Source organism: Athene cunicularia (genome assembly GCF_003259725.1).
Source record: "Athene cunicularia isolate RWA chromosome 1 unlocalized genomic scaffold, athCun1 chr1_part1, whole genome shotgun sequence".
Classification (NCBI taxonomy): Eukaryota; Metazoa; Chordata; class Aves; order Strigiformes; family Strigidae; genus Athene; species Athene cunicularia.
The window spans coordinates 40,972,619-41,000,444 of NW_020799091.1; the positions used below are offsets into that span (position 1 = coordinate 40,972,619).

Here is a 27,826-nt window from a genome sequence, read left to right on the forward strand (position 1 = left end):
TTTTTTTTTTTTTTTTTTTTCCCCTAAATGGTGCAGCCAATTTCTGCATGGTCTCTTGAGATAAGATTTTTCATCTTTTTGTAGTTAAAGATAGTAAACATTGTGTTAGAAGATCAGAGTTCATCTTGACTTCATGAAAAAGGTTTTCATGTTCACTAAAAGCATCCTACAATAAAGTAACATCAGAGTACCTAGTTTTGTTTTCTGTGTTCTATGCCCACTAGATAAGAAACATCCATCTAGATTTACACTCAGAAAGTAGATAATGTTTTTATTAAAATATATTACATAAAAGGGGCTTTTTCTGTTCCTAAATGAGAAAATAACAACTTCTACCTGACACTTTAAGTCTTATTGGTGTTAAGCAAAATGAACACAAGAATAATATTGTTAGTTTTTTCAGGACAATTTGTTAAAAGAAAAGACAAAAGGACATCACAGCTTTTCTTCTTGCACCTCATTTTCAACAATTTGACAAAACCAGTTTACAGAACAAAAAAAGAAGAAATCCTCTTAGACTTAATGTTCTACATGATACTGGTGCTCTGTTGTTTGCTGAGAAAAGCAATAATACCTCCAGAAAAGGAGTAAATTATTGTAAGATAATTACATTTTTAAAAATCAAGGTTATTATTTATTTTAATAAATAATGGAAATAGGTAGAATCAGATTTTACTTTTTTTTTTTTTTTTTTTTTTAGAATAATAATTCTGGCATTGAGGGACTAATATATCCTATCCATCTCCTGAACAGTTTGGCTTTGCTAGTTCTCATATGGTTACTAGAAACACAAATAGGAGGATGTCTTTTAAGAAAATAAACAACTTTTTTTCCTAAGATACTTTTTCAGGAATATATTGAGTAGCTAGATACAGTACATATAGTACAAAGAAATCTTAATGTTTCCCTGAAAATGATGAAAATAACTCAATGTTTGTTATTTATTCAGTCATATAGAAATCAGTACCTATTAAACTCTATTTCCTGTCAGAAAGATGCTTTTGGGGAAACTGCAGTATTGATTAAAAAGCATCCTAGCTAAATAATGTATCAGTGTATTACTGTTAATTATTACAAGAGAAAACTGGTAGATTCCTAAAGTAAGAAAAATTTTGGAAACACTAAAATAAATTTTGCAGTCAAATTGTACATACAGACAAAAAAAAAATGTACAGGAAAGAAGGAAATAAGTTGCAGTACAATGTTACTATATGCTGGGAAGATGAATTTTTTTCCACCTGGAAAATAATTCTCCTAAGCATTTAGACTTAGGGATTTGTGAAAGCAAACAGTGTTATTTTTTAGCTAAATGAGACCTAAAATGGAATATTATCCAGTGTGCAATGGCAACCATTTTTCTTTTGATTGCCTTCACAAATCTATGTAGCAAAAAACCTATCACGTCCAATTAAGGGCTGAGATCTGAACAGTTTCAATTATTTATACCTGGAGATTGGAATGGGATTTTTAAATTGCTTTTCTGGGATGCTACAAAATAATGGGACACTTCCTATCATATTTCTAACTCTACCTTTCCTTATCTGCATGATAGACCTAATTTCAAACCGTGATTTTTTTAAAAGTGTCAGTTTTTATAAAATAACAGGAAATATAGCTTCATACTGACACTTCTGGATACAAAATTGTAAAGAAAAAATATCTGTGGTGTTTGCTTTATTGTAGTCTCTGCATTTTGATATTTGTAGAGACACAGAATTTTAACTAGGAAGGAAAAACTTGTATTCAACAACTAATTTTTTTAAATAAGGAAATTACTTTTTAAGAATAGGGCAGACATTCTGTATTATGACACAAGTTGAGGACACAAATAAATCAGTGACTTGTTACCCAACAGTTAAACGTGATTAAGTAAAACCCAGACTTTACTCCACCATTTTATGCTCTGCATATATGTAGTTTCCAGGTAGCTGTAAATTTCTAACAATATCCTTTCTCACCCACATCCACAGAAGCATACTTGGACAACTCTAGATTCATTGTAACTAATACTGCTACTTTTCCTTACTCTTCTTCTAGCTCTCTTTAAGTCTTAAACTACTTTGCTTCCACACTACTGGTGTCAACGTAACAAAAAGTAATGATGGTAAACTCACTATTTTAAAATAATGATGGTACTTTGGTTGTTTTAAATTATGCATCAATTAATTAAACCTGGTATTTAATTTTCATAACCGTAATCTTAACTGAGTGTGAAATAATGGTATCATTCTTTGGATCACAGAATCACAGAATTTTCTAGGTTAGAAAAGAACTTGAAGATCATCCAGTCCAACCATTAACCTAACACTGTTCCCAACTACATCAAATCCCTCAGTCCTATGTCAACTCTACTCTTAAACACCTTCAGGGATGGGGACTCCACCACCTCCCTGGGCAGCCCATTCCAATGCCTAACAACCCATTCTGTAAAGAAATACTTCCTGACATCTACTCTAAAACTTCCCTGGCTCAATTTGAGGCCATTCCCTCTTGTCCTATTACTTTGTCCTTGGTTAAAGAGGCTCATCCCCAGCTCTCTGCAACCTCCTTTCAGGTAGCTGTAGAGGGCGATGAGGTCTCCCCTCAGCCTCCTCTTCTCCAGACTAAACACCCCCAGTTCCCTCAACCGCTCCTCCTACGACCTGTGCTCCAGAACCTGCACCAGCTTCGTTGCCCTTCTCTGGACACGCTCGAGTCATTCAATGTCCTTTTTTGTAGTGAGGGGCCCAAAACTGAACACACGAATCGAGGGGCAGCCTCACCAGTGCTGAGGACAGGGGTAAGATCCCTTCCCTGTCCGTGCTGGCCACGCTATTGCTGACACAAGCCAGGATGCCATTGGCCTTCTTCAGCCAGCTGTCAGCCAGCTGTCAATCAGCACCCCCAGGTCCCTCTCTGACTGGCAGCTCTCCAGCCACTCCTCCCCAAGCCTGTAGCGCTGCTGGGGGTTGTTGTGGCCCAAGGGCAGCCCCCGGCATTTGGCCTTATGGAAACTCCTCCAGTTGGCCTCAGCCCATGGCTCCAGCCTGTCCAGGTCTCTCTGCAGAGCCTCCCTACCCTCGAGCACATCAACACTCCCACCCAACTTGGGGTCATCTGCAAACTGACTGAGGGTGCACTCGATCCCCTCGTCTAGATCATCAATAAAGATGTTAAACAGGAGTGGCCCCAAAACCGAGCCCTGGGGGACACCACTCATGACCGGCCACCAGCTGGATTTAACTTTGTTCACCACAACTCTTTGGACCCAGCCATCCAGCTAAATTTTTACCAAGCAAAGTGTGTGCCCATCCAAGCCATGAGCAGCCAATTTTGCCAGGAGAATGCTGCGGGAAATGGTGTCAAAGGCCTTACTGAAGTCAAGGTAAACAACATGCATAGCCTTTCCCTCATGCTATAAGCAGGTCGCCCTGTTGTAGAAGGAGATCAGGTTTGTCAGGCAGGACCTGCCTTTTATTAATGCATGCTTGCTGGGTCTGATCCCCTGATTGTCCTTTATATGACTTTTAATGGCACTTGAGATTACCTGCTCCATGACCTTCCCTGGAACCGAGGTCAGACTGACAGGTCTATAGTTTCCTGGATCCTCCTTTCTGCCTCTCTTGTAGATGGGTGTCACATTTGTCACCCTCCCGTCCAGTGGGACCTCCCCAGTTAGCCATGATTTCAGGTAAATCATGGACAACAGCTTGGCGAGCACATCTGCCAACTCCCTCAGCATCCTTGGGTGTAACCCATCCTGTCCCACAGACTTGTGTGCATCCAAGTGGTGCAGCAGGTCTCTGACCACCTCCTCTTCCACTGTGCTGACCTCAATCTGCTTCCCCTCCCCATCTCCCAGCTCCTGAGGCTGGGTGTCCAGGGAACAGCCTCAGGACTGCACTCAGGCACCTCAGCCTTTTCCTCAGCCTTAGTTACCATGTTTCCCTCTGCTTCCAGTCAAGAAGAGAGATTTCCCTAATCCTCCTTTTGATGTAAACGAATTTATAGAAACATTTTTTGTTATCCTTTACAGCTGCAGCCAAGTTGAGCTGTGCTTTGGTTCTCCTAATGGTCTCTCTGCATAGCTTCATTAGACCTTTATAGTCTCCAAGAGAGACCTGGCCCATCTTCCAAGGGTCATAGATGCTCCTTTCATTCTTGAGATCCAGCCAAAGGTCTCTGTTTAGCCAGGCCGGTCTCTTCCCCCTCCTGCTTTTTTTTCAGCACATGGGAAAAAGAGCCTCCCAAGGGATTTTGTTAATCAGTATTTTGAACAGGTCAAAGTTAGCCCTGTGGAAGTCTAAGGTGGCAGATTTACTAACCCCTCTCTTTGTTTCTCGAAGGATTGAAAACTCAGTCATCACATGATCACTGCACCCTAGATGGCCTCCAGCTTTTCCTTCCCCCACAAGCTCTTCCCTGTTCACAAGCAGCAGGTCCATGGGGGCACCTTCCCTGGTCGGCTCCCTCACCAGCTGTGTGAGGAAGTTCTCCTCCACACGTTCCAGGAACCTCATGGGTTGTTTCCTCTCTGCTGTGTTGTGTTCCCAGCAGATACTCAGGAGGTTAAAGTCCCCACAAGAAGTCCACCTCACCGCTTTGGTTGGGGGGTCTGTAGCAGACTCCCACAGCAAGATCTGCTTTATTGGCCCTTAACCTAATCCAGACACTCTCAACCTCATTATCACTACACTTGATTTCTGACCTGTCATAGCATTCTCTTACATATCGGGCCACTCCACCACCTCTCCTTCCCTGTCTATCCCTCCTGAACAGCTTGAAGCCATCAATTGCAGCACTCCAGATGTGTGAGATATCCCACCACATTTCTGTTATAGCTACTATGTCATAGTTCTTGTGATGCATCGTGGCCTCAAACTCCCCCTGTTTGTTGCTCATACTGCATACATTGGTATAGATGCACTTGGGATGAGGTAGTGAATCCAACACACTTTTGTGAGTGTGGGCCCCATTCCCTACCAGACCTTTCTCAGGTGCTTCCACGGTTCCTAAACATCTTCCCCTTCTCTCAAATGAAGTGGCAGAGGGAGAGGCCTCACCAGTCCATCACCCTTCAAGCTTTGGCATGCTTCCCTTGAGCTTGTTCCTAACATGTCCAGTGATCTCCCTGTCCCCCCTCATATATAGTTTAAAGCTCTGTCAATAAGCCCTGCTAACTCCTGCCCCAGAATCCTTTTCCCCCTCTAGGACATCTGCATCCCACCTGTCCCATTTGTCGCCAGCAGACTTGATGCCTTATAAACCTCACCATGGTCAAAGAACCCAAAATTCCAATGGTGGCACCAGTCTCTGAGCCACATGTTAATCAGATATGATTTCCACTCTCTATCAGTGGTTTTCCCTTCCACTAGAGGGGTTGATGAAAACATGACCTGAGCTCCCGAGTCTTCAGTTAGGACCCCAGTGCTTTGAAGTCCTTTTTGAGTGACTTAAGTCTTCTCTCTACCACCTCATTAACTGCTTGGATAACCAACAAGTGGTAGTAATCAGAGGGCTGCACCAGAGCAGTGACCTTCTTTTTAATATCTTGACCCGAGTCCCAGGGAGGGATCAGACCTCTCTATGGTATGGGTCTGGTAGACATATGGGCTCCTCCGTACCCCTCAGAACAGAGTCACCCACTACAATTACCCTCCTTTTCTTCTTACTTGAAGAAGTCAGATGCTACATATAGGACTGCTGTAAACCAAGCTGGGAATTTAGTACCTGATAGATTAGAGAATTAGACATGTCCTACCTTCCTTAGTGAATATTCAGTGACACATTGTGAAAATACCTCTTCCTATGTTTATTCACGAGCAGGTATCAAGGCTGAATAAAATAATTATAAAAATACCCCTGCCCTCATGGGGCAGAAACTATTATACTGACAAGTTAATATAATGCAAATTTATAGATCTGCCTGCCGTCTCTTTATTTACATTCAGTTCTGTAGATGAGACACCAGATTCTCAACCCTGCCACACTATTATCCTGAGAACATGACACAGAAATTATTATAAGTGTTGCCATTATGATTTGTAGCTCTTTAGTGAATTGGGTCATGATCTACTACTTACTAAGGGTGCAAAGTACAATGGCAAGGTACTTAGTAATTCAGAAAAAAGTAACCCTGTAATGGTCCTGATGATTAGGAGAAAAAACTCAAAGCAAAAATTTAATATACATGCAAATCGATATTACAGAGAAAATACTTTAAAATGCTCAGGTCTTCTGTCAACACATTGAAAGCAGCTAAAATGATGTATTTCCCCTGACATTTCAACATTAACAAATAACAATAATTTAACAACACAGAGGTACATGGTACTAGTCAATATTGCATAAAAGAAAGATTCTTAAACTAATCTCTAAACAGATGCTTCTGAAAGGGTAAACAATACAGCTATGTCAGAGCATTGCTGTGCTCTGGTAAACTAGTCTGTTGAAGAACTATTCCACTCTACTTATTGCTTAGGTTGTTATAGGTTTGTTGTTTTTTTTTTAGTTTTGGGGGTTTGTTGTGCACAGAAATCACCACACAGAGAGGACAACACACATCTTCAGCATAGTATCACCTTGTGAGATGCTGATATACCCAGAAAGATTTACATTGCAGGGAAAAAAAAAAAAAAAAATATATTTCCAACAGGATCTTGACTCAAATAACCTTTTTCGGACACAAGTCTTTCTCCTTGAGCTTGTTTTGTTTTCCATTCCACTCATACTGTTAAATTAATGCTAGTGAATAATCTTTTGTACAAGAACATAAATGATGGAGATATTAAAGGTGGAAACTGTTTCTTCATGTTACACAAATAACAAAGCAGTGAATATTTTCTTCATACTCATGAAGCACACATATGATATATGAATATTTTCTTCATGACTGAAAATATTGTCCATAACTGCCAATAAATCAAGGTCCAAAAGCATCTCAGATTTCCTTCATGAGCACAATATACTGCAGATTTGACATGTATAGAATACATCGAACTCACAGCTCTGTTGATTTAAGCTTGATTTTAACAGACATCATGGTGATTTGCTCAGAGGATGTAAATATCCAACAATTAAGATGCATTCATCTGGAAATATGGAATGTCTTTGCCCAGTGCAGTAGAATTTGGTCAGTATTATGTATGTGTGATAGTATGAAGGGCTGTATTATTTTCAGTTTTTGGTATGCTCTAACAAACTAGTATCTAGAAGAATTTCTTTAATCCAGTGTTCTATCTTTTGGCCCTGCAGCAGATGTTCTGCAAAAAAAATATGATTATAACTTTCAATATTTATTTATAAATAGTTGGTGTACCTACAACACTTCTGGGAAAATTAATCATAAATAACTACAGTTTTATCATACCAGTAGGGTATGAGCTACTACAAGACCCATCTCTTGGTTTCTATGCTAGTTCAGGTCTCCCCATTTTACTGACATTTTTTCTTCCTGCCTTTGATCTCCAGACTCCTGTCCATAAGGACACTGCAGGTTCATATGTGCCCTCATGTCCAAAAAGGAATCTCAGATTCTCATGCATTTGTCTATTCACTTCTGTAATTTTTTCTCTCCACATAGTGGTTTCCTTTACATACACACAACATATATAACATTTGGAATTACTTTGCTGTTACTTTTTTAAAACAAAACAAAACCACACCACACCCTACTTATTTTTATTTGTCTCTTAATGGAAGATGTGAATTTGACATTTTTGCCTCCTCTCTAGCCTGGCAAAGGTGGCATATAAAAAGAGGATGCTATCCCACAAGCTAGAGGAGAAAGAAGAAATAAGATCCCCTTTATTCTCTATATTTTTATAGTAGACTTTACAGTTACCATGGATGTAACTATTAACGCTGTATTAAGTTTTTATTTATATTCCTAGCCTACTTTAATAGTTCCTACTATGCCTTGAATGCTTCTTTTATAGATGCTTCTTTTACACTAGCATATATTAAAGATTACATTCATCTTTGAGACATTTAATTTTTCTCTTTTACAATAATGGGAGTTTACTCAGATGAAAATACCTACATTTGGTTAAAGTAATACCATCCAAGCTGCTTTTTCAGTTTGAGGATATAAAGAATTTCTAGACTATTTCTCAACTTTTTAAATTTTTTTAAAAATTTTATTTTCAGAAGAGACTTGAGATCTTTAAAAAATAAATAAATTAAATAAATTAAAGGATTATATTAAATCCTGGGAAACATCCCAGTTCTAGGCTGACTTTCTTAACATTTCACTCTTCTTTATTATTACTTGCAGTCCTGCCATTTTGTGAAGTGACTGAACTGTGGTTGTTAGCAATATTATTATCTAATATTCAGTCAAAAACTAGTGAACAGCAACAGATTCACTCTAACCTAATAAGGAGTTCATGAATGCATTGTAAATTGCAAAAAGTTCTTTCAATTAGACTGTAACAGTGTAATCACACTTAAATGGCAAACATGACAGACCATTACTGAAAATGACTATAAGAATGAACTGTGGAGCCCAGCCAAGATGTTCTTTGTTAATTACACAAGAAGTATCTTTCAATGTAAAAGGTTTTTTATACATTAATTCAGTGATATACATACACAATATAAAAAATTAAAGCTAGATTTTAATATTGTGGTGTTATGTTTTGGGTTGTTTTGTTAGTTTTTTGTTTGTTTGTTTGTTTGTTTGTTTGGTTTTTTTTTCTTTCTTTTCAGTAGAAAAAACCCATGGTAATAGAATTACAACCAACTTCCAATATGGATAAAACTGATGTAGGCTTTTTTATGAGGAAAAAAAAAAAAAAATCAAACCAACCCTCCCAAAAAACCCAGAGAGAGATTCAGGAAGCAGACTTCCAGTTTGAAGTGTTCTCAATAATTTTCGTTGTACCTTGAGAGGCAGGAACTGCTCCCAAGCCGCAAATTAATTAATCTTGAACATAGTATTCTTTTTTTCCCCCATGGAAATGGTGATATGCCACCTCAGTTTTCTATTCCAATATATATATATTCCTATTTAGTGGGATAAATCCTATCCTAAGTTTTTAGTTCTTTAAAACTGCAGAGGTTGTAAATATGCCTTAAGCAATCACACATATTAAAAATATTTGATAAACAATAATTACTTTTTGAAAATCTAAAAATTCTTTGGAAAGCATCTCATTAATTTTAAATCATTGAAACAGGCAACAGTTAAATGCTTTAAAAGTAGTTAAATAATTTATGAATTACCACTTAATGTTTTTGAACATGTATAGGCTTAGACTGATTGATTTCTTTATATTTATACATGTATTTTCCTTCTGAGATTTACCATCTAGTAAGAATAAAATCAAAGCCAAGATAAATTAATTATGAAGGAAATAAATTTTTGTGACATTTCACATGGATGAAAACATAAAGTTAAATTTACATCAATTTGCACTTCGGTCCTGATTTTCTTTATTAATAGAATCTTCTGTTGATTCATCAGTAAGTAAGGGTCATGTCTCATCGGCAATAAGGATCATACATTTATCCTGGTGAATGAGCTCTTTAAGCAGTTTCTGATAAAGAAAGAAATTATTATACTATGTCCCCATGACATGTTGATTTAGCACGTCTATGGACAGTGATTAAAACAAAAATAGAAAAGTGAGAATACTCAACAGTTAACAAGAACTTGAATTAATATATAATATGCATTGTATTAAAGAAAATGAAAGATTCAGACAATCATAGAATCATCTAGGTTGGAAAAGAACTTGAAGATCACCTAGTCCAACAATTGACCTAACAGTGACAGTTCCCAACTACACCATATCCCTCAGCACTATGTCGACCCAACTCTTACACACCTCCAGGGATGGGGACTCCACCACCTCCCTGGGCAGCCCATTCCAACACCTAACAACCCGTTCTGTAAAGAAATGGCTCCTAACATCCAGTCTAAGCCTTCCCTGGTACAATTTGAGGCCATTCCCTCTTGTCCTGTCGCTTTCTACTAGGCTAAAGGGCTCAAACCCAGCTCTCTGCAACCTCCTTTCAGGCAGCTGTAGAGGGCGATGAGGTCTCCCCTCAGCCTCCTCTTCTCCAGACTAAACACCCCCAGTTCCCTCAGCCGCTCCCCGTACGACCTGTGCTCCAGACCCTGCACCAGCTCCGTTGCCCTTCTCTGGACACGCTCGAGTCATTCAATGTCCTTTTTGTAGTGAGGGGCCCAAAACTGAACACAGGAATCGAGGGGCGGCCTCACCAGTGCCGAGGACAGGGGTCAGATCCCTTCCCTGTCCCTGCTGGCCACGTTATTGCTGACACAAGCCAGGATGCCATTGGCCTTCTTGGCCCCCTGGGCACACTGCTGACTCCTGTTCAGCCGGCTGTCAATCAGCACCCCCAGGTCCCTCTCTGACTGGCAGCTCTCCAGCCACTCCTCCCCAAGCCTGTAGCGCTGCTGGGGGTTGTTGTGGCCCAAGGGCAGCCCCCGGCATTTGGCCTTATGGAAACTCCTCCAGTTGGCCTCAGCCCATGGCTCCAGCCTGTCCAGGTCTCTCTGCAGAGCCTCCCTACCCTCGAGCACATCAACACTCCCACCCAACTTGGGGTCACCTGCAAACTGACTGAGGGTGCACTCGATCCCCTCGTCTAGATCATCAGTAAAGATGTTAAACAGGAGTGGCCCCTAATCTGAGCCCTAGGCGACACCACTTGTGACTGGCCCTTCGTTCACCACAACTCTCTGGGCCCGGCCATCCAGACAGTTTTTTACCCAGCAAAGCGTGTGCCCATCCAAGCAGCCAGTTTCACCAGGAGAATGCTGTGGGAAACGGTGTCAAAGGCCTTAGTGAAGTCAAGGTAAACAACACCCACAGCCTTTCCCTCATCCAATAAGGAGGTTGCCCTGTCGTAGAAGGAGATCAGGTTTGTCAGGCAGGACCTGCCTTTCATAAACCCATGCTGACTGGGCCTGAGCACCTGTCTGTCCCATACATGTTGTGTGATGGTACTCAGGATGAGCTGCTCCATCAGCTTCTTGGGCCCCAAAGTCAATCTGACAGGCTTGTAAAATTATTTAGTAATGAGTAATAGGGTTGGTTTTGTTGTTTTTTGTTTGTTTTTTTTGTTTTGTTTTGGTTTTTTTGTTTTGTTTTTTTGTTTTGGTTTTGTTTTGTTTTTGTTGTTTTGTTGGTTTTTTTTTTTATTTATTAACAATAGGTTTTCATCTTAAGAACTTAAATGGCACAAATAATCAGATCTTAAGATTTTTCACTATCATTTTTTTGACAGGGATTTTATGACACAGCTCTGTCATGTGACAGTCTGGATATGGATCTTACAGTTCTTTCTGTGGGATATAAAAATCACTAGAAAAGATCATCTGAGTGAAATGATGAAAATTTTGTGTAGCTTTTCTAGAACTTTTTCAGAATGAATAGAAAATTATTTTCTTTAAATTTCAAGAGAGTTTCAAAATTTAACTTTGAATAGGCGAATTTAATTTTTATTAGATAATTCTTGGTGGATAGTTCTCTGTTAAGACAAGGTAAATAACCTTCCTTTCCTTCAGAAAAAACAACCAACCTAAAATATCTTTCTGGTTAAGGAGCTCACTGTATTAAACTTTATGTAACATTTATTACTCTTAAAACTCATAAGACATTTAACTGCATTTACGTTCATAAATTCTGTGTAAATTTTAGTATGTATAGTCCTTTTAAAGAATCACAAGAATAGTTCTGTATATCTATAGTTTCATGCCTGCATTGCAAATTGTCACCTTGACTGGTGTCACTATTTTAGATTATCATTTTTGTCACTAGCATTTAATGCAAATTGACATCTATAAAAAGTGAATTGTACTTCATAATTTAGGAAATTCTACTTTATTCAGTGTCTTCTATCTAAAGTGCAAAACAGAAAATTTAAATGAACAGAAGCGTTGACTTTAAGCTTTTGTATTTTTTCAAAAACAGTCTTCTATGTGAAGTGAAATTAGTAAGAGAAACAAGGTATTCAATAAACATTTAACCTCCCTATTATCAGCTTCAGGAATGCAATGGTTTAAGTATGCAGCTTCATTTGGAATTGAGCTATCAGTTAAACTTCTTCATGCTTGGACACTGCATACATTATAACTTCTGAAAATGCAAGGAAAAGACCCACAGCTTTTCTACAGGTACACAGATCTAGAAATAAATGAATACTTCTAATGAAGGTAAACTGGTTTAATTTAATTTGTGATTAAGTTGAGGGTAGTTTATAACTTCCAAGCTGAAAAGTATTACTAGTTCTGTGTTACTGACCAAAGAACTGATAGTGCTATGTATCATGATGTCCTCAGAAAAAAAGATGCTATAAGTTTAGACCAACCAGATATGTGTGAGTATATATATATTATATATATATACACACACAGGTACGTCATGATATATATGACATATATGAACATACATACATATATATGCACACATGTATCATATATATTTGAACTGGTATGCATATAGTTATGTACCATTATTATATATGGATCAAAAAATAGGTTAATAATTTCTTTGATTTGAGCCAAAAAATAGAAAGTCCTATCTTACTTTTGATTCGTTAGCTCTGCCTTTACCTGTTCCCTCTGTTATGTAATTTACCAGCTTTTTGACTGATATTTCAGTTTCTCCACAGTCTTTTCCTCTATTAACATTTCCATTACTATACTTCTTGAAAATTATAGAGCTAACCCTGTTTTTTCCCTGCATTTTTTTTTTTTCCTTCCCTCTGCCTCATGTGTTGAATTATAAAGCAGTAAGCATTGTATCAAGCTGGGTCTGAGAAGCTGGGTGGGTCATTCTCTTTCAGTGAAATATGGAAATAGACCTTTGTGCAAACACATAATGCCATTTGATATTTTTGTCATCAACATCAAAGATATTCTGGCATACTTTATCCTGCAACTGCCTAACATCCTGTATTTTCTTTCCACTTCCAATTCTTGAACTTAGTCTTTCAGACGTTAACTCCTGCACATACCAGTTACATGACAAACACATTATAGGCAGGTATTCACTCTGTCTAAGCATACCCCTTAGGACCTTAAGAATACATTTACATTACATTTTTTCTCTGGTTCAGAACAATGGGTTGAAGCCATAATCCACTGTGTAAACTGAGACTTGGAAAATCTTCAGGTCCTCTGGGACCATTCACTCTAGACAGAGTGAATTCTATCTACCTTAGGCCTATATGCTATATAAATATATTTAAGGCTTTCCCATCATCAGTGAATATTTTTTAACATTTATAGCATTTTCACTCAGACAATGTCAATGGCAAAATTCTCTTTTCAAAGTGGGAGGGAGGAAAAATATGTAACCTGCCTCCACTCTAAGATGCACAGGAGTTTGCTAGGTAATACCATGTCCTGTTATCCTTCTTCCCATGCTGATCATCTTGCAAATACATGTTTGACTATGGATAGTGAGATCAGTATATTTACAAAGTTAAACCCCAAGGCTCAAGTCTAGGCTTAACAAACAGTGTAAATCAGACTAAAATAGCATCTTAGACACTTTTTCAATAGTTCACAGAAAGGGCAAGACAATTTAGGATATCTACCTGAAAAGGCTGTCCTTCTCACTTAACTAATACTGGAAGCCTAATTTTCTCAATGAGGCACTTAAATTATTTGCTTTGGAAAGACAAGATGAGTATCAATCTTTGTTTGGTGTCTTATTTATTTTTATTTATTTATTTAAAATCACAGTTCCACTGGATTTGATACCTAAAGTTTAAATTAGTCTATCATTGATTTCCCATTTCCTTTCTCTCTCCTCCTCTGTTTAGCCTATCAAGTCTTTTTATGAGGCAATTCTGCACCCACTTTTCCCATTTCTTTGCTGAATTTATAATACACAATCTGTATTACATTTTTACCTTCTTCATTTTTTCAGTCTCTTTCTGTCTTCCTTATATGCGTTTTGGTTTTGCTTCCTCACACTTCACCTTCCCTAAATTTCATTTGTGGTTTTTACTGCCTTTCTGGCTACTTATTACTCTTTCGTATTCCATACTGGTTTATGGCCTGCTTGATGGGGGTTATAGAATCACTGCTAGTTGAAATAATAGTTCTGGATCCCACAGTCTACCCTTTCTGGTTTTTGTGCCTTACCATCACAACTTACTACAAACACTACCACTACCATAGCTTCCACTCATCTTCCTCTGACAGTGCTAAAACTACCTAACATAGGACTTCCTACACTACGTATTTTCACTACAACAGTCAATTTCGATTCTCTCATTTCTCGTTTCTACATATATCAGCTTCTACAAACATAGTTCTACTAAGGATTATCTGAAGACAGAATAAAGTGAATTGTATTGCCTGTTTGTGACTTTAGTTACGATGAGGAACATTTGAATTTTTTTTTATGATGTCAACAAAAAGAGGCGGGTGCCTATTTCTAATCTCATATACAAATCCAATTCAAACAGCTCTAGCATTATCACTACATGGATATAACAAAACACATATTTAGAAAACAAATGAAAAAAAATATTTCTTACTGCAGACCAATTTCTTATTAAAAAGGGCATATACTAAAATAATTATTTTATGGGATTCCTAGGGAAAAAAAAAAATCAAATAAAAAAAGCACTTATATTCTATTAGCTAAGCTTCTCAAGAAAGAATATGTGACTCTTACACAATTTCAAATAAAGAAAAAGAACATGTCTACTGCTTCCCAAACAACAGAATTTAATCATTTTCATCATCACCAGTAAAATCCCAGTTTATACTTCTTTCCTCATTTTACATGTTGCGTACAAAAAGCCCCGATTTCTGAAATATAAAAATTCAAAAGTTATTCCACAGAAAACAAAAAATCCTCTAGTGGTCAAATGCCTTGTGTGTTCCATTTTTTCTCCTGTAAAAAAAACATATCAGTTTTTCTCCAGTCATAACCTCAACATTCCTGAACAGCTTTACTTAAACTATAAAGGTATATTTAAGTCTATTGATCAAAAGCATCTCAAGAATTATCAATCCAAAATTATACATATTTTTTTTTAACTGATCACAAAGGGTTTTCAATCATGGCTCCATCTCTCTTGTCACTGGGAAAAGTTTCTTCTTTAGCAAGCAAACCCTAATGTTTTATTAATATTTTTCTGTGTTATAGCTGAAGTTGCTGCATTCTTACTCCCCTTAGGAATAGCACTGAAACTAATAACAGATTCTGTAAAATTCTGGAACAGTAGCACATTAAAGGACTTGCTGCTGATTGTAACTCAGGGGAATGAACATGATAACCTAGCATGTCTTTTCCATTTCTATTTTTCATGATGTTGTAATGATTCTATCACACCAAGTGATTTTAGCAGAACAGATATTGAACAGTTCAGTTTTCTATACCTTACAAAAGTTGTGTTCTGGTGGATATATCCTATAGATTTTAAACTCCTTTCTTGAAGGAAGAAAATCTCATCACTCTACAGTTAAGAATAAAAAATTATATTTTTGAAACATCACAGAATTATTTATGCAGTTGTATTAGAGCTGTTTTCTCCTGTATATATATATGATATACATAACAGAAAGACTTTCCCCCCCCTCCCAAGGAAACAATATAACTGCCTTTTGCTTAATTTAAAAAAATAATAACACCTCCTCCTGAATGAATATTTCTTTGAGTAGAGAATGGGAATACAATGCAGCTTGATTAATGATGACAATGGTATGGACAATAATGACAAAAAAAAAAAAAAAAAAAAAAAGCAAGCAAAAAACAACTGTCCAAAAACAGGCTATGGGAAAATATGCTCTCAGTCATGATGAAACTTTTGCTACAAATACATTGTAAAGTGCATCAGTCCATGACTGACAGAATGCTTATAGCCTTTATTTCCTAACATGCTGGATAAATGAAAACACATAATGCTTTGGTTAAAAAAGAAGTAATACCTTGATTGACTGATTGATTGATTGGTTGATTGATAAAAATGTCCTTTTTTTCAAAATAACTGCATACAAACCTGAATTTTCTCACTAACTTGTGTAAGTTTCAGGGTTTGTTTTCCTGTTCCTCTGCCTTTTATTTGCTTTATTTTTTTCTTTTCCCTAGTATTATTTTGGTAAATAATAAAAATGTACTTTAACTTTCCATATATTCTTAGCGATCTGACAAGAACAACGTAATCAGCTACTGGTACAGAGTGCTACAAAAGCGTAAAAGTACCTAGTTTTCCATTACAAATTACATTCCTAAAAAATGTTGTATCTTTTTTAAAGAGATTTTTTTCCTTACCTAAGCCATGCCTATGTGTTGACATTGGTGGTAATACAGTCCAAGCCTTGGTCTTTGGGTTGTAACATTCAACGGTGTTTAACGTCTTTAAACCATCCCGGCCTCCAATGACAAACAGCTTGTCATCGATGACAGCAACACCAAACTGAAGCCTCCTGCCATTCATCACTCCAGCCTGAATCCATATATTTGTTCTGAGATCATACTTTTCAATAGTTGTGGCACCTGATGAATACAAAAATGCATACAAAATTGGCACTGGCTCTCTTCTGTTTTGTTTTGGTGGGTTTTTTTTAATTAAAATGTGAAAACTTTAATTTTATTTTTTGATTACTTACAACATCTTGACAAACAGGTTTTGTTTCTCTACAGAAAGTAGTCTCTGGAATATATAGATGTGTGTGTGTGTGTGTGTAACTTTTTCCCTCCCCAAGGAAAGTGTAAAAGCCCCACACCCTAAATGGCCCCATTAGAATCAAAGTATTACAAGACTGAATAACAGTAAGCTCTAACTTTATGATTTTTTTACAGTTCATTGGCATAACTAGGATAACGAATCTTGTTATACGTGATTCCAATTTTCTGCACAGTATAAAAAAAGCCTATGAAATTACATTATATTTTCATTAAAGATTAGAAGTTGTATTTTAATTTGAGATCATATTTTCTTTCTTATTTTAGGTAATTCTGCAGTTTTTTTCAGACATGTTTCTGCTGGAAGGAGAGAAGTTGTACTTACAATCTCAAGCAAAATATTTGAAGAAAGTTTCTATATACAGTCAAAACCTTTCCCTTCTGAACTTAGTTGAATTACTTTCACAGATTAACTCAAAAGCTATAAAGAGCCAGTTAATCATTAAAAAGTCATTAAGAAACCTCTGCTGTTAAAAGTAATTTGTATGCAATATACAAAGATGAGATACAAAATGAAGAGTTTATTAATAAAAACAGAGGGATAAAGGAAGCATAATTAACTTAAGTAGATTCCAGAAAGCGAAAGAGTAATGCATTCCATTAATTGCAATATGAGTGCAGGAAAAGTTAATTTAAAGCAAAAGCACAAATATTTGAATGACAGATGAGTTCAAATTAATCCTTAAGAGAAAGACTTGATAATTCATCAAAACATAACCATTTCATTTTTACATACATATAACAGTGCTTCATTTCCAAAGTTTAAATATCCCTACAGAAAGAATCAATGTAATTATTAAGCTTTACAACTATTTGTATTATAATAAAAGGTTAGAATTCCATGGGAAATAATTCTTTTAGGATTCATTCATTCTTTGGAACAGAAGAGCAATGAACCAAGTAGAAACAAACATCATGAAAGCAATACTTTTGTTAATTGAACTAAAAAAGATATAATTTAAATTCAATTTGTATCTAAGTGTAGTGGAGCAGCAATAATGTACAATTCAGCTGGATGTATTAAATCCCCTGCTAGTTTTATGAAGTCATAAAATACATGAAGCAATTTTTGCATTCGATTGAGAGACATATTTATTTATCTTTTTGCCCCTAATTTAAAATTGAGAACCGTGTAAATGCATTAATCTTTAGGTTCAAAAGAACAAAAATACAGATTATTTGATACAGTTGTTTGGTAGTGCTGCAGGGCATATTATAATTATGCATATTAATAAAGTTATGTTATAATGATTTTTTTTTTTTATATGTGGAATGTATTCATTTTAGAACTGTAGCATATATGAGTTCTATAATGCTTTCTACTTCAGTGGTAAAGAGTACAGTTTAAAAGCTTTGTCATTCTGATTTCAAAAAATCTTACTAACAATAAATAGAGTCTTTGAATTATGCTCAGTTATATATTTTCTAATATTGGTTAAGTCTGATTTTGCCACAATGTTTTATTAAATTACATATTGAGCATCTAATCCAGCAGCTCCTGGAATGCCTGAATCCTGTTTATCCAGTAAAATGCCTTGCTAATCCATAATAATAGTAGTAGTAGTAGTAGTAATAATAATAACAACCACAATATAATATGGAATAGGTACCGGTCCTATAAAATGGTCTTTAGTATTGGGAACAAGATAATACATTTCAACTGCAATGCAGACAAGAACAGAAGACCTCTTAAATAGTCCTTGGATTAAATCAGATCATGGATGAAGAAGGGATGATAGGATCAGCTGAATATCTTGACAACGGGCAGAAAGGCATACTTTTAGTGGGTTTTGGCTGAATTCTATTTCATGCAACCCAGTTGTCCAGCACTGGAATGCCTGTAGAATCTCCATGGATGCGAAAATTGCATGAAGAAGAATGTGGAAATGCAAAGAGCCTACTTCTTCTGTTCTTCATTCCCATAAAAATGGAGAATGTCTAGGACATCTTAGATTAAAACAGAGAACAACCTTCTACCTTTCATAGGAAGAAAACTGGGTGTTGATTTCTGACAGTGATATAGATTATTTTCTTTCATTCAACTGATTTAATCTTGAAAGTAAAAGGATTTTCTACACTGAGGAGAGGAGAAGAGGCAAAATCTTGACTAAGTACAACAGGATTTTACTAGACAAATCAGTTTAGCTACTTGATTGTCAGATTCTCTGGGTATATAAAATCAATAACGTATTGGAATATTGATTTTTCATTCATCATATATTTTATTGTTTGCATATACTTCAGAAAGGAAGTATTATTACATTGCCAACTGTTGATATCACAAAAATGCTAAGAGTTAATATACTTGCTCTGAAAAAGAATAGAAGCAGAAGCTCTAAAGTATCCTGCAGTGCATCAGACACAGCATTACCAGACAGTCAAAGAGTTTATTATCCCCCTGTATTCAGCATTGGTGCAGCCTCACCTTGAGTTCTATACGGAGTTCTGGAACTAATAATTTAAAAAGGGTGTGAAGGTCCCTGAACACATCCAGAATAGGGCAACAAAGCTGGTGAAAGTGCTGGAAGGCATGTCCTATGAGGAACAGCTAAGGACTTTTGGCTTGCCTAGTTTGGAGAAAAGGAAGCTCTCTACAGCTTCCTGAGGAGGGGAAGTAAAGAGGGAGGTGCTGAAATCTTCTCCCTGTGATCCAGTGACAGGACATGTGGGAATGATTCCAAGCTGCATCAGGGCACATTCAGACTAGATATTAGGAAACATTGTTTTACTGAGAGGGTGGTCAAACACTGGAACAAGCTTGCTACAGAGGTGGTTGATGTCCTAAGCCTGTCAGTGTTTAAGAGGCATTTGGACAATGCCCTCAATAATATGTTTTAACTTTTGGTCAGCCCTGAATTGGTCAAGCAGTTGGACAAGATGATCATTGTAGGTCCCTTCCAACTGACATAGTCTATTCTGTTCTACTCTGAGAATTTACAGGTCTCTTCTGCCAAATGAATGACAATGGGATAGTCAGAACAACAGCCATGATCTATCCATGAAGATCTCACTTTAAAGACTTTCTGTTAATGATTGGAGTCTTTGTATTAATTTTATTCATATTAAATATTTAAAGGTGCTATATTTTTCCTTAGATCCAATCTAAACCTTCCCTGGTGCAACTTGAAGCCATTTCCTCTTGTCCTATCATTTTGCTTTGGAAAAGAGACTGACACCCTGCTTTCAGGTAGTTGTAAAGAGCAACAAGACCACCCCTCAGCCTCCTTTTCTCCAGGCTAAACAACCCCAGTTCCCTCAGCCACTCCTCATAAGATTTGTGCTCTAGACCCTTCAACAGCTTTGTTCTCCTGCTTTGGACATGCTCCAGGACCTCATGTCTTTCTTGTAGTGATGGGCCCAAAACTGAACACAGTATTTGAGGTGTGGCCTCACCAGTGCCAAGTACAGGGGGACAATCACTTTGCTAGTCCTGCTGGCCACACTATTTCTGATATGAGCCAGGATGCTATTTGCCATCTGGGCACACTGCTGGCTCATATTCATCTGGCTGTCAACAAACACCCCCAGGTCCTTTTCTGCCAGGCAGCTTTCCAGCCAGTCTTCCTCAAACTGCAGCATTTCACAGGGCTGTTGTGACCCACATGCAGGACCTGGCACTTAGCCTTGTTGAATCTCATATAGTTGGCCTCGACCCATTGATCCAGCCTATCCAGATGCCTCTGTAGAGCCTTCCTACCCTCAACATTCCCACTCAGCTATGTGTCATCCGTAAACTAACTTGTTTACAGATAACTTTCACTCAATCCCCTTGTCCAGATCATTGATAAAGATATTAAACAGAACTAGGCCAAATACAGGTCCCTGGGCAACACCACTTGTGACTTGTCACCAGCTGGATTTAACTCCATTCACTACAAGCTTTTGGGCTTGGTCATCCAGACAGTTTTCTACCCAGTGGAGAGTATGCCCATCCAAGCCATGAGCAGCCAGTTTCTCCAGGAGAATGCTGTGGGAAATGGTGTCAAATGCTTTACTGAAGTCTAAGTAGATAACATCCACAGCCTTTCCCTCATCCAGTAAGTCGGTCTCCTTGTCATAGAAGATCAGGTTAGTCAAGTGGGTCCTGCATTTCATAAACCCATGATGACTGGTCCTGATCATCTGGTTGTCCTGGATGTGCCAAGTGATGTCAGTAAAGATGATCTGCTCCATAAGCTTCCCCAGAACCAAGGTCAGGCTGACAGGCCTGTTATTCCCCGCACCCTCCTCCCAGCCCTTCTTGCAGATGAGCATCACATTTGTTAACCTCTAGTCAACTGGGACCTCCTCGTTTAGCCACAACTGCTGATAAATGATTGAAAGTGTTGGTGAGCACTTCCATCAGGTCCCTCAGTATCCTTGGGTAGATCCCATCCAGTCCCATAGACTTGTGTGTGTCTAAGTGGTGTAGCAGATTGCTAGCCATTTCCTCGTCAATTATGGGGCTTCATTATTCTCCCTGTCCATGTCTTCCAGCTCAGGAGCCTGGGTTCCCAGAGAACAATTCTTACCATTAAAGACCGTGGCAAAGAAAGCATTAAGAACCTCAGCCTTCTCCTCATCCTTTGTCACTGTTTCCCCCCACAACCAATAAAAGATAGAGATTATTCTTATCCCTCCTTTTGTTGTGAATATATTTATATAAACATTTTTTATTGTCTTTTAATCAGATTAAGTATCAGTCGGGCTTTGGCTCTTCTGATTTTCTCCCTTCATAACCTAATGACATCCTTGTAGTCCTCCTGAGCTGCCTGCCCCTTTTTCAAAAGATCCTAAATTCTCCTTTTTCTCTTGAGTTCCAGCCAAATATCTCCGTTCAGCCAGGCTGGTCTTCTTCCCCACCAGCTAACCTTTTGACCTATGGGGACCATCTGTTCCTGTGCCTTTAAGATTTCCTTCTTGAAGAATGTCCAGCCTTCCTGGACTCCTTTGCCCTTCAGGACTGACTCCCAAGGGACTGTTGTCAACCAGGCGCCTAACAAGCCAAAGTCTGCCCTCCAGAATTCGAAGGTGGCAGTTCTGCTAACCCTACTCCCTACTTACTCCAAGAATTGAAAACTCTTATCATTTCATGATCATTATGCCCAAGAGAGCCTCCAACCATCACATCACACACAAGTCCTTCTCTGTTCACAAACAACAGATCCAGTAGGACACCTTCCCTGGTTGAGTCCCTCACAAGCTGTGTCAGGAAGTTATCTTCCACACATCCAGGAACGTCCTGGACTGTTTCCTCTCTGTGGTATTGTATTTCTAGCAGATACCTGGTAAGTTGAAGTCTCCCATGAGAACAAGGGCTAGTGATTGTGAGACTTCTCCCAGCTGCCTATAGAATATTTTGTCTGTCTCTTCATCTTGGTTGGGTGGTCTATAAGACTCCCACCATGATATGTGCCTTGTTGGCCTTCCCTCTCATTCTTACTCATTAGACACTTACTCTATATCACCACCATCGAGCTCTAGACAGTCAACACACTGCCGGACTTAAAGGGGTACCCCACTGCCTCTCCTTCCTTGCCTATCCCTTCTGAAGAGTTTGGAGTCATCCATTGCAGCACCCCAGCTGTACGAGTCATCCCACCATGTTTCTGTGATTGCAACTATGTCACAGTTTTCCAGCTGCACAATGGCTTCCAACTCCTCCTGTCTGTTGCCCTTGGTGCATGCATTGGTGTACATGCACTTCAGTTGGGCTACTGATCCCACCACTTTTTGGGGGGGAGAAGCCTAATTACTATGTGACAATTCTCAGGCACTTCTGTCATTTCTAACACATCAATAACCCTTGGGTCTTTGCTTCTGCATGGCTCTCCATCCCTTACTTCCACAGAAATGGCAGACCAAAGGACCTTGATAGCACACTGCTCCTCAAACTTTGGCACACCATACCCAGGCTTATCTCTAGCAAGCATGATTTTATCCCTTTCCCCCTTCAACTCTAATCTAAAGTTCTTTCAATGAGACCTGCTAACTTCTACTCAAAGATCCTTTTCCTCCTTTGAGACAGGCATATCCCATCTGTTACTAGCAGGCCTGATGTCACATATACAAAGCCCTGATCAAAACCCCCAAAATTTTGCCAGTGACACCAGGCTCAGAGTCAGGTATTTGTCTGCTGGCTCTTCCTGTTTCTGTACTCATCATTTCCTGCAACTGGAATTATAGAGGAGAACACTACTTGTACTCTTGATCCCTTAACCAGTTTTCCCAAGGCCCTGAAGTCTCTTGATTACCCCCAGACTTCTTTTTGCAATTTCATCACTGATGACCTGAAAAATCAATAATGGATAATAATCTGAGGGCTGTACCAGGGTAGGAAGCTTTCTCCTAACATTTTTAACCCAGGCCCCAGGGAGACAGCAGACTTCCCCAAAAGGTGGGTCCAGTCTGCATATTGGGCCTTCTGTTCCCCTCATGAGAGTCTCCTATGACAATGACCTTTTATCTTTATGGAAGCACCTTTGATGCAGAGCATATGTCAACTTAACTTTGGCAACACCTTAAAGTTAGATCAACCATTGTCCTCCTTATTCTTCAATTCCACTTGCAAAGCCTTGTACCTATTATGCAATGGCACCTGGGAAGGTGGGGTAGTCACAGGAGATGCACCTGCTGCACCGGATGGGAGCTTGTTGCCACTGCCCCCTACACCTTAAGTCATCGCATTCAGCAGGTGGAAAGAGGATAGGGAAGGCAGGGTGTGATTCCTGTAGTCTATCTCTCTCTTGCACCCCCTGATACCCCTCAATCTACTGACTTCTTCACAGAGCTGTGTCACTCAGCAGAGGAGCTCCTCTCCCTGGGCACACCTCCCACAGCTGTGCTCAGGGCTGCCGGCCGTACTGGTGCCAGAGCAGGGCCCACCCTGCAGCCTGGCGATGGGGTGGCAGCGTGTCCCCACCACAGCTCTGTCCGTCGTGGTGGGTGCAGAGCTTAGAGAGGCCATGGCTTTCTGCCGCTGGACACCACTGCTCCCTGGTTGAGCTGTCAGGGCTTCAGCGCCCTTCCTGCGTGCCCTTATGCATGGCCTGCCATGTAAACTGCTGCACCACGCCCTTGCTGACACACTATGCCCTGTTCACACAGCACTCCTGGTTGCTAGCGCTTGCCAATGGTTTCTTTCCTATGGGAGGGTAGGGATCTTCTCTCCCATCACTCCTGGCCCTAACCAGGTTCCACCAGCTGCTGTGGTGTGAGCTGCAGGCTCCTGGCTGCTCTCTTGGGTCCCCATGAGGTTTCCCCAGTTTAGGAAACCCCTCCCTGTGCACTGTGCTGGAGTGCTCCACTGTAGATTGTGCTAGCACCAGAGCTGCTCGTATCAGCAACTGAGTAATAGTTTCAACTACACTGTATTTAAATCTCAAATCCCTTTTCTGTGTCTCTGGGCCCTAAAGATCCTCATGTGCTTTGGAGGAGTTGTGACTATGTTCTTCTTAAACCTGAATATTAGACTTCCAGTAATCAAGTAGTAAAAGAAAAGCAGTAGGAGAAGGAAGGGGAGGAGCTAAATAACCTTTGCTGTCAATGTCTAATCACTGTCAGTTTCTATTCTGACACCAATGTCAAATGGAGTGAGCCTGGTTGTTAGAGTAGCCTGCTGAGAAATGGAGTAGGCATTGGAGACAAGTTTGAATGAGAAGTATCTCACACAAAAATGCTCCCTACACATTTAAAAGTGGGCTGGGCTATATATACAGCCAAGAGTTGACTTGGTTAATGTACTGATTGGAGTGTTTCTGTCATTACAGGTTATTTAAATTGTTTGAGATTATTTTTAGTACTTAATGTATAGTAATTTTGCCAGTATTTTCACTCCGAGTGGCTTTATGTTTGAAGGGTAATGAAAAGGCTGTTTTAGAAGGACTAAGAAATCTGCAGAGTTGTGAGAAATTTCAGTGAAGCAAAGGCTCCACTTGTTGCTATTTTTATAGTTCCTGTCAAGTACCTGTCTCTTTTGCTAGTTATCAGACCTAGCATAAAGGACACAGCCAGCATAAAGATGAACCAATAACCAAACTGTATTTGATACAAAAGGGTCAGTACATGGGCAAGCATTGGGGGTACAAACAAGTCAGCCAGATTATACATAATCAGCATCAATCCCACTGACCCCAGCCATGACACCACACAACCAGCAAGGGGTGGAATAAATGGTGAAATGCAGTTTCCCATAGAAGGGCTGAGAGACAACCAAGTCAACAAGCCAAACACATAAGACCAAGGAAGCCACACACAGAATCTCTACACAGCCCACATTTACAAATACCAGACCTGACTGGAGCCCAGTCCCAGGGAGGCAGGAGGTCCTTCCCCAACAGGGAACTCTGCACAGTGCATCCACCTCACAGACAGACACTGCCCCTTCCTGCAAGTGGTCCCAGCTTTTATCCCTCAGTGGGACACCTGACATTTGTTTACTTAATGTGGGACACCTGGGGCTCATTTACCCAATGGCTCTCCCTGCCAGGCCGTACCATGGAGGGAAGCCTCTATTCATTCTATATCCTCTCCTGTGGTTGGCTGTTCCTTAACTTTAGAATATGGAGGACTATGCTGCCTATAATGGAGAAAACTCTCCAAAGTTTATTTTACTTTGGGAAGTGTGATTACCTTTTGGAAACAAAGCTTGCAGAAGAGGGTGAGGCTGATGTGAAAAATTACAGGGACTGGGAATTTGATAAGTAAGCAATGCTTGACTATCAAAAACCCAGATGAACTGTAGTGGGAGGGAAAGGGTATGTCAGCAAACATTTTTTGACTTCACAATACACAGCACTTTTGCAGTCTTTTTAATGCTGAACTCAATTTTAAATCTTTCTCTGCATGTCAGTCTCAACAGTTTGGACCTGACACCACATGGTCCCCTGGAGGGTGAGAAATAAGGAGCATGATTTGTGGAGAGATGGTTGGAGATTTATGCAGAGATTATTGTCCTATTTTCAAAGTATACAATGAAACATACTCACCACATTTTGATTCCTGACATAGGCATTCTTGACTGCATATTCACTGCATTTTTATTCCTGACACAGGAATGCTTGTCTGCAGGGGATGTGTTAAGATGCAAAAAAGGCTTCAGAAGCTCACTGCCAGATTCACCTCCTAAGTAGGTTACATATTAAGCTGCTTCGGTGAGAAAAGCTGTGGGGTTTGCTGTTAGTGTGCTGTGGCTGTTAGAGCTTTTCCAGGGGATTCTACTTCAGAGACCTCTTAAAAATCTTATTACAGAGGTTTTTGCCTCACTGCTGCAGAAGGCCACATTTGGCTTTAGAATAGATTATTTCTCATTTTCATTTTGTCCTCATACTAGTTGGCTTCTCTGTTAACATTGACTTTGGGCAACTGCCAGGAAACAGCATTCATTTTCTGCATAAGCCTGAATTTTGTCCTGCAAATTTTCCTCCTGATGCTGATTAACCAGACTGTTTCCTTGGTCATATCTATATGGATATATCTCTCACATCTCTTCATGGTCCAGCTCCCTGCTTGGACAAGGTCTGGATAAGCACTAGGATTCTTCCATATCCACAGCCTTTTCCGCAAAGGAAGAAATCTAGGTTACAGACTGGAATAAAGCCATGAGATTATTTGGCTAAGCCTCTAATACCAGCTCCATTGAACTGTGGCCACAGCATCCACCAGGTGCTGTAAAGACAGCACTCTTGTGCCCAGAAAGCCCCTGCAGTATTCCTGTCATACTGTCAGGAAAAGGTTTCAAAGAAGTGAGAGCTGCTTTGTGAATTGCAGTGTGCACTCCACTGTAGTAGGACACTGGACATTTGTCAGGGTAGAGCCTGAGAGTAAGGAAGCGATGGTGAGGTGAAATGTAACATCAAAATAGAGGAATACCATTTCAGTCCATCAGTTAGCATCATTCACTAGTATCACTACATTTTCTATCAGGTGTTGACATGCAGGCAGGTGGAAGTGAGTCTCTTTAACCAAGTAATAAGCAATAGGACAAGAGGGAATAGCATCAAGCTGCAGCAGGGAAGGTTTGGACTGGATATTAGGAGGTATTTCTTTACAGAACAGGTTGTTAGGTGTTGGAATGGGCTGCCCAGGGAGGTGGTGGAGTCCCCATCCCTGGAGGTGTTTAAGAGTCAGGTTGACATAGCGCTGAGGGATATGGTGTAGTTGGGAACTGTCAGTGCTAGGTTAAAGGTTAGACTAGATGATCTTCAAGGTTTCTCTGATTCTGTGGTTCTGTGAAAAGGAGTGACTCATCAATCCAACTACATGTCAAAATGCAGCAGAAAGCTGCAACAAAAGCAGAGAGCACAAAGTTCTATGAAAGCATACTAGTCATAAATACATCCTTAAACATATAACAAAATGACAGATGATAGCCTTTGTTACCATGGATGAAAGTGCAATTGTCTTCCTAAAATCTCTAGAAAATAATAAACTAATGGATATTTATAAAAGACTGGGTTTTGACTTAAATGAGTAGTGGGACAGTAACCACAGATTGCAAGTGTACTTATGTAAGTAAAAACAATGTAAGAACTTCATACAAATATGAAGTATGGCAGGTATTGCATCATTTTACTGTGAGGGATATTTTTCCATATATATTCTCAATAAGGGACATCCACTGACTTAAAATGACCAGTGGTATTATAAGTATTATGGGATTATGCAAGTCAAAATAATTATGATGGATGTCTATCTTTACAGAAAGTAATCAGTAAGTAATTAAGAGTAAATTATGAGTCATATTAAACTTAACCTTTCTATGTACTTCAATTTTTTATTGATGTTCCATCTCTCTACATGTCAGTAGAAACTTGATGTAATTTTAGTTTGTTGTTCATCTGTAAATACGTTGCTTTCTTTTTTTGTTTTTTAGAATAAATCATGTCCTTTTCCTGGTTGTCATATCAACTACCATACTTGTTCTTTACAAACTATAAAATATTTACATGACTAGAAAAAAAAGAAATAAGCAAGTCCCTTATTAAACTAATATGATATCAGCAAGAAAGCAGGAAACTGGAAACATTACTGAAAGAGAGACCATAAATGGCCCAACTTGTCTATAGGTCATAAAAGGTCTATAGTTGTCTAACCAACTTTTTTTTTTTTTTTTTCTGTAGGCTTTTCACAGTAACATATATATATATATATATATATATATATATATATATATATATAATCTCATA

The 27,826-nt window shown here is 38.9% G+C and overlaps 1 protein-coding gene across 1 annotated transcript in view; it reads right to left on the minus strand.

Annotated features, from left to right (window-relative positions):
• The window catches only part of KLHL1 (kelch like family member 1), a 237,967-nt gene that overhangs the window by 92,548 nt on the left and 117,593 nt on the right, over positions 1-27,826 (minus strand). The window contains exon 6 of the mRNA XM_026867823.1: positions 16,248-16,472. Within this exon, the coding sequence (XP_026723624.1) occupies positions 16,248-16,472 (225 nt within the window). The remainder of the gene's footprint in view (positions 1-16,247; positions 16,473-27,826) is intronic.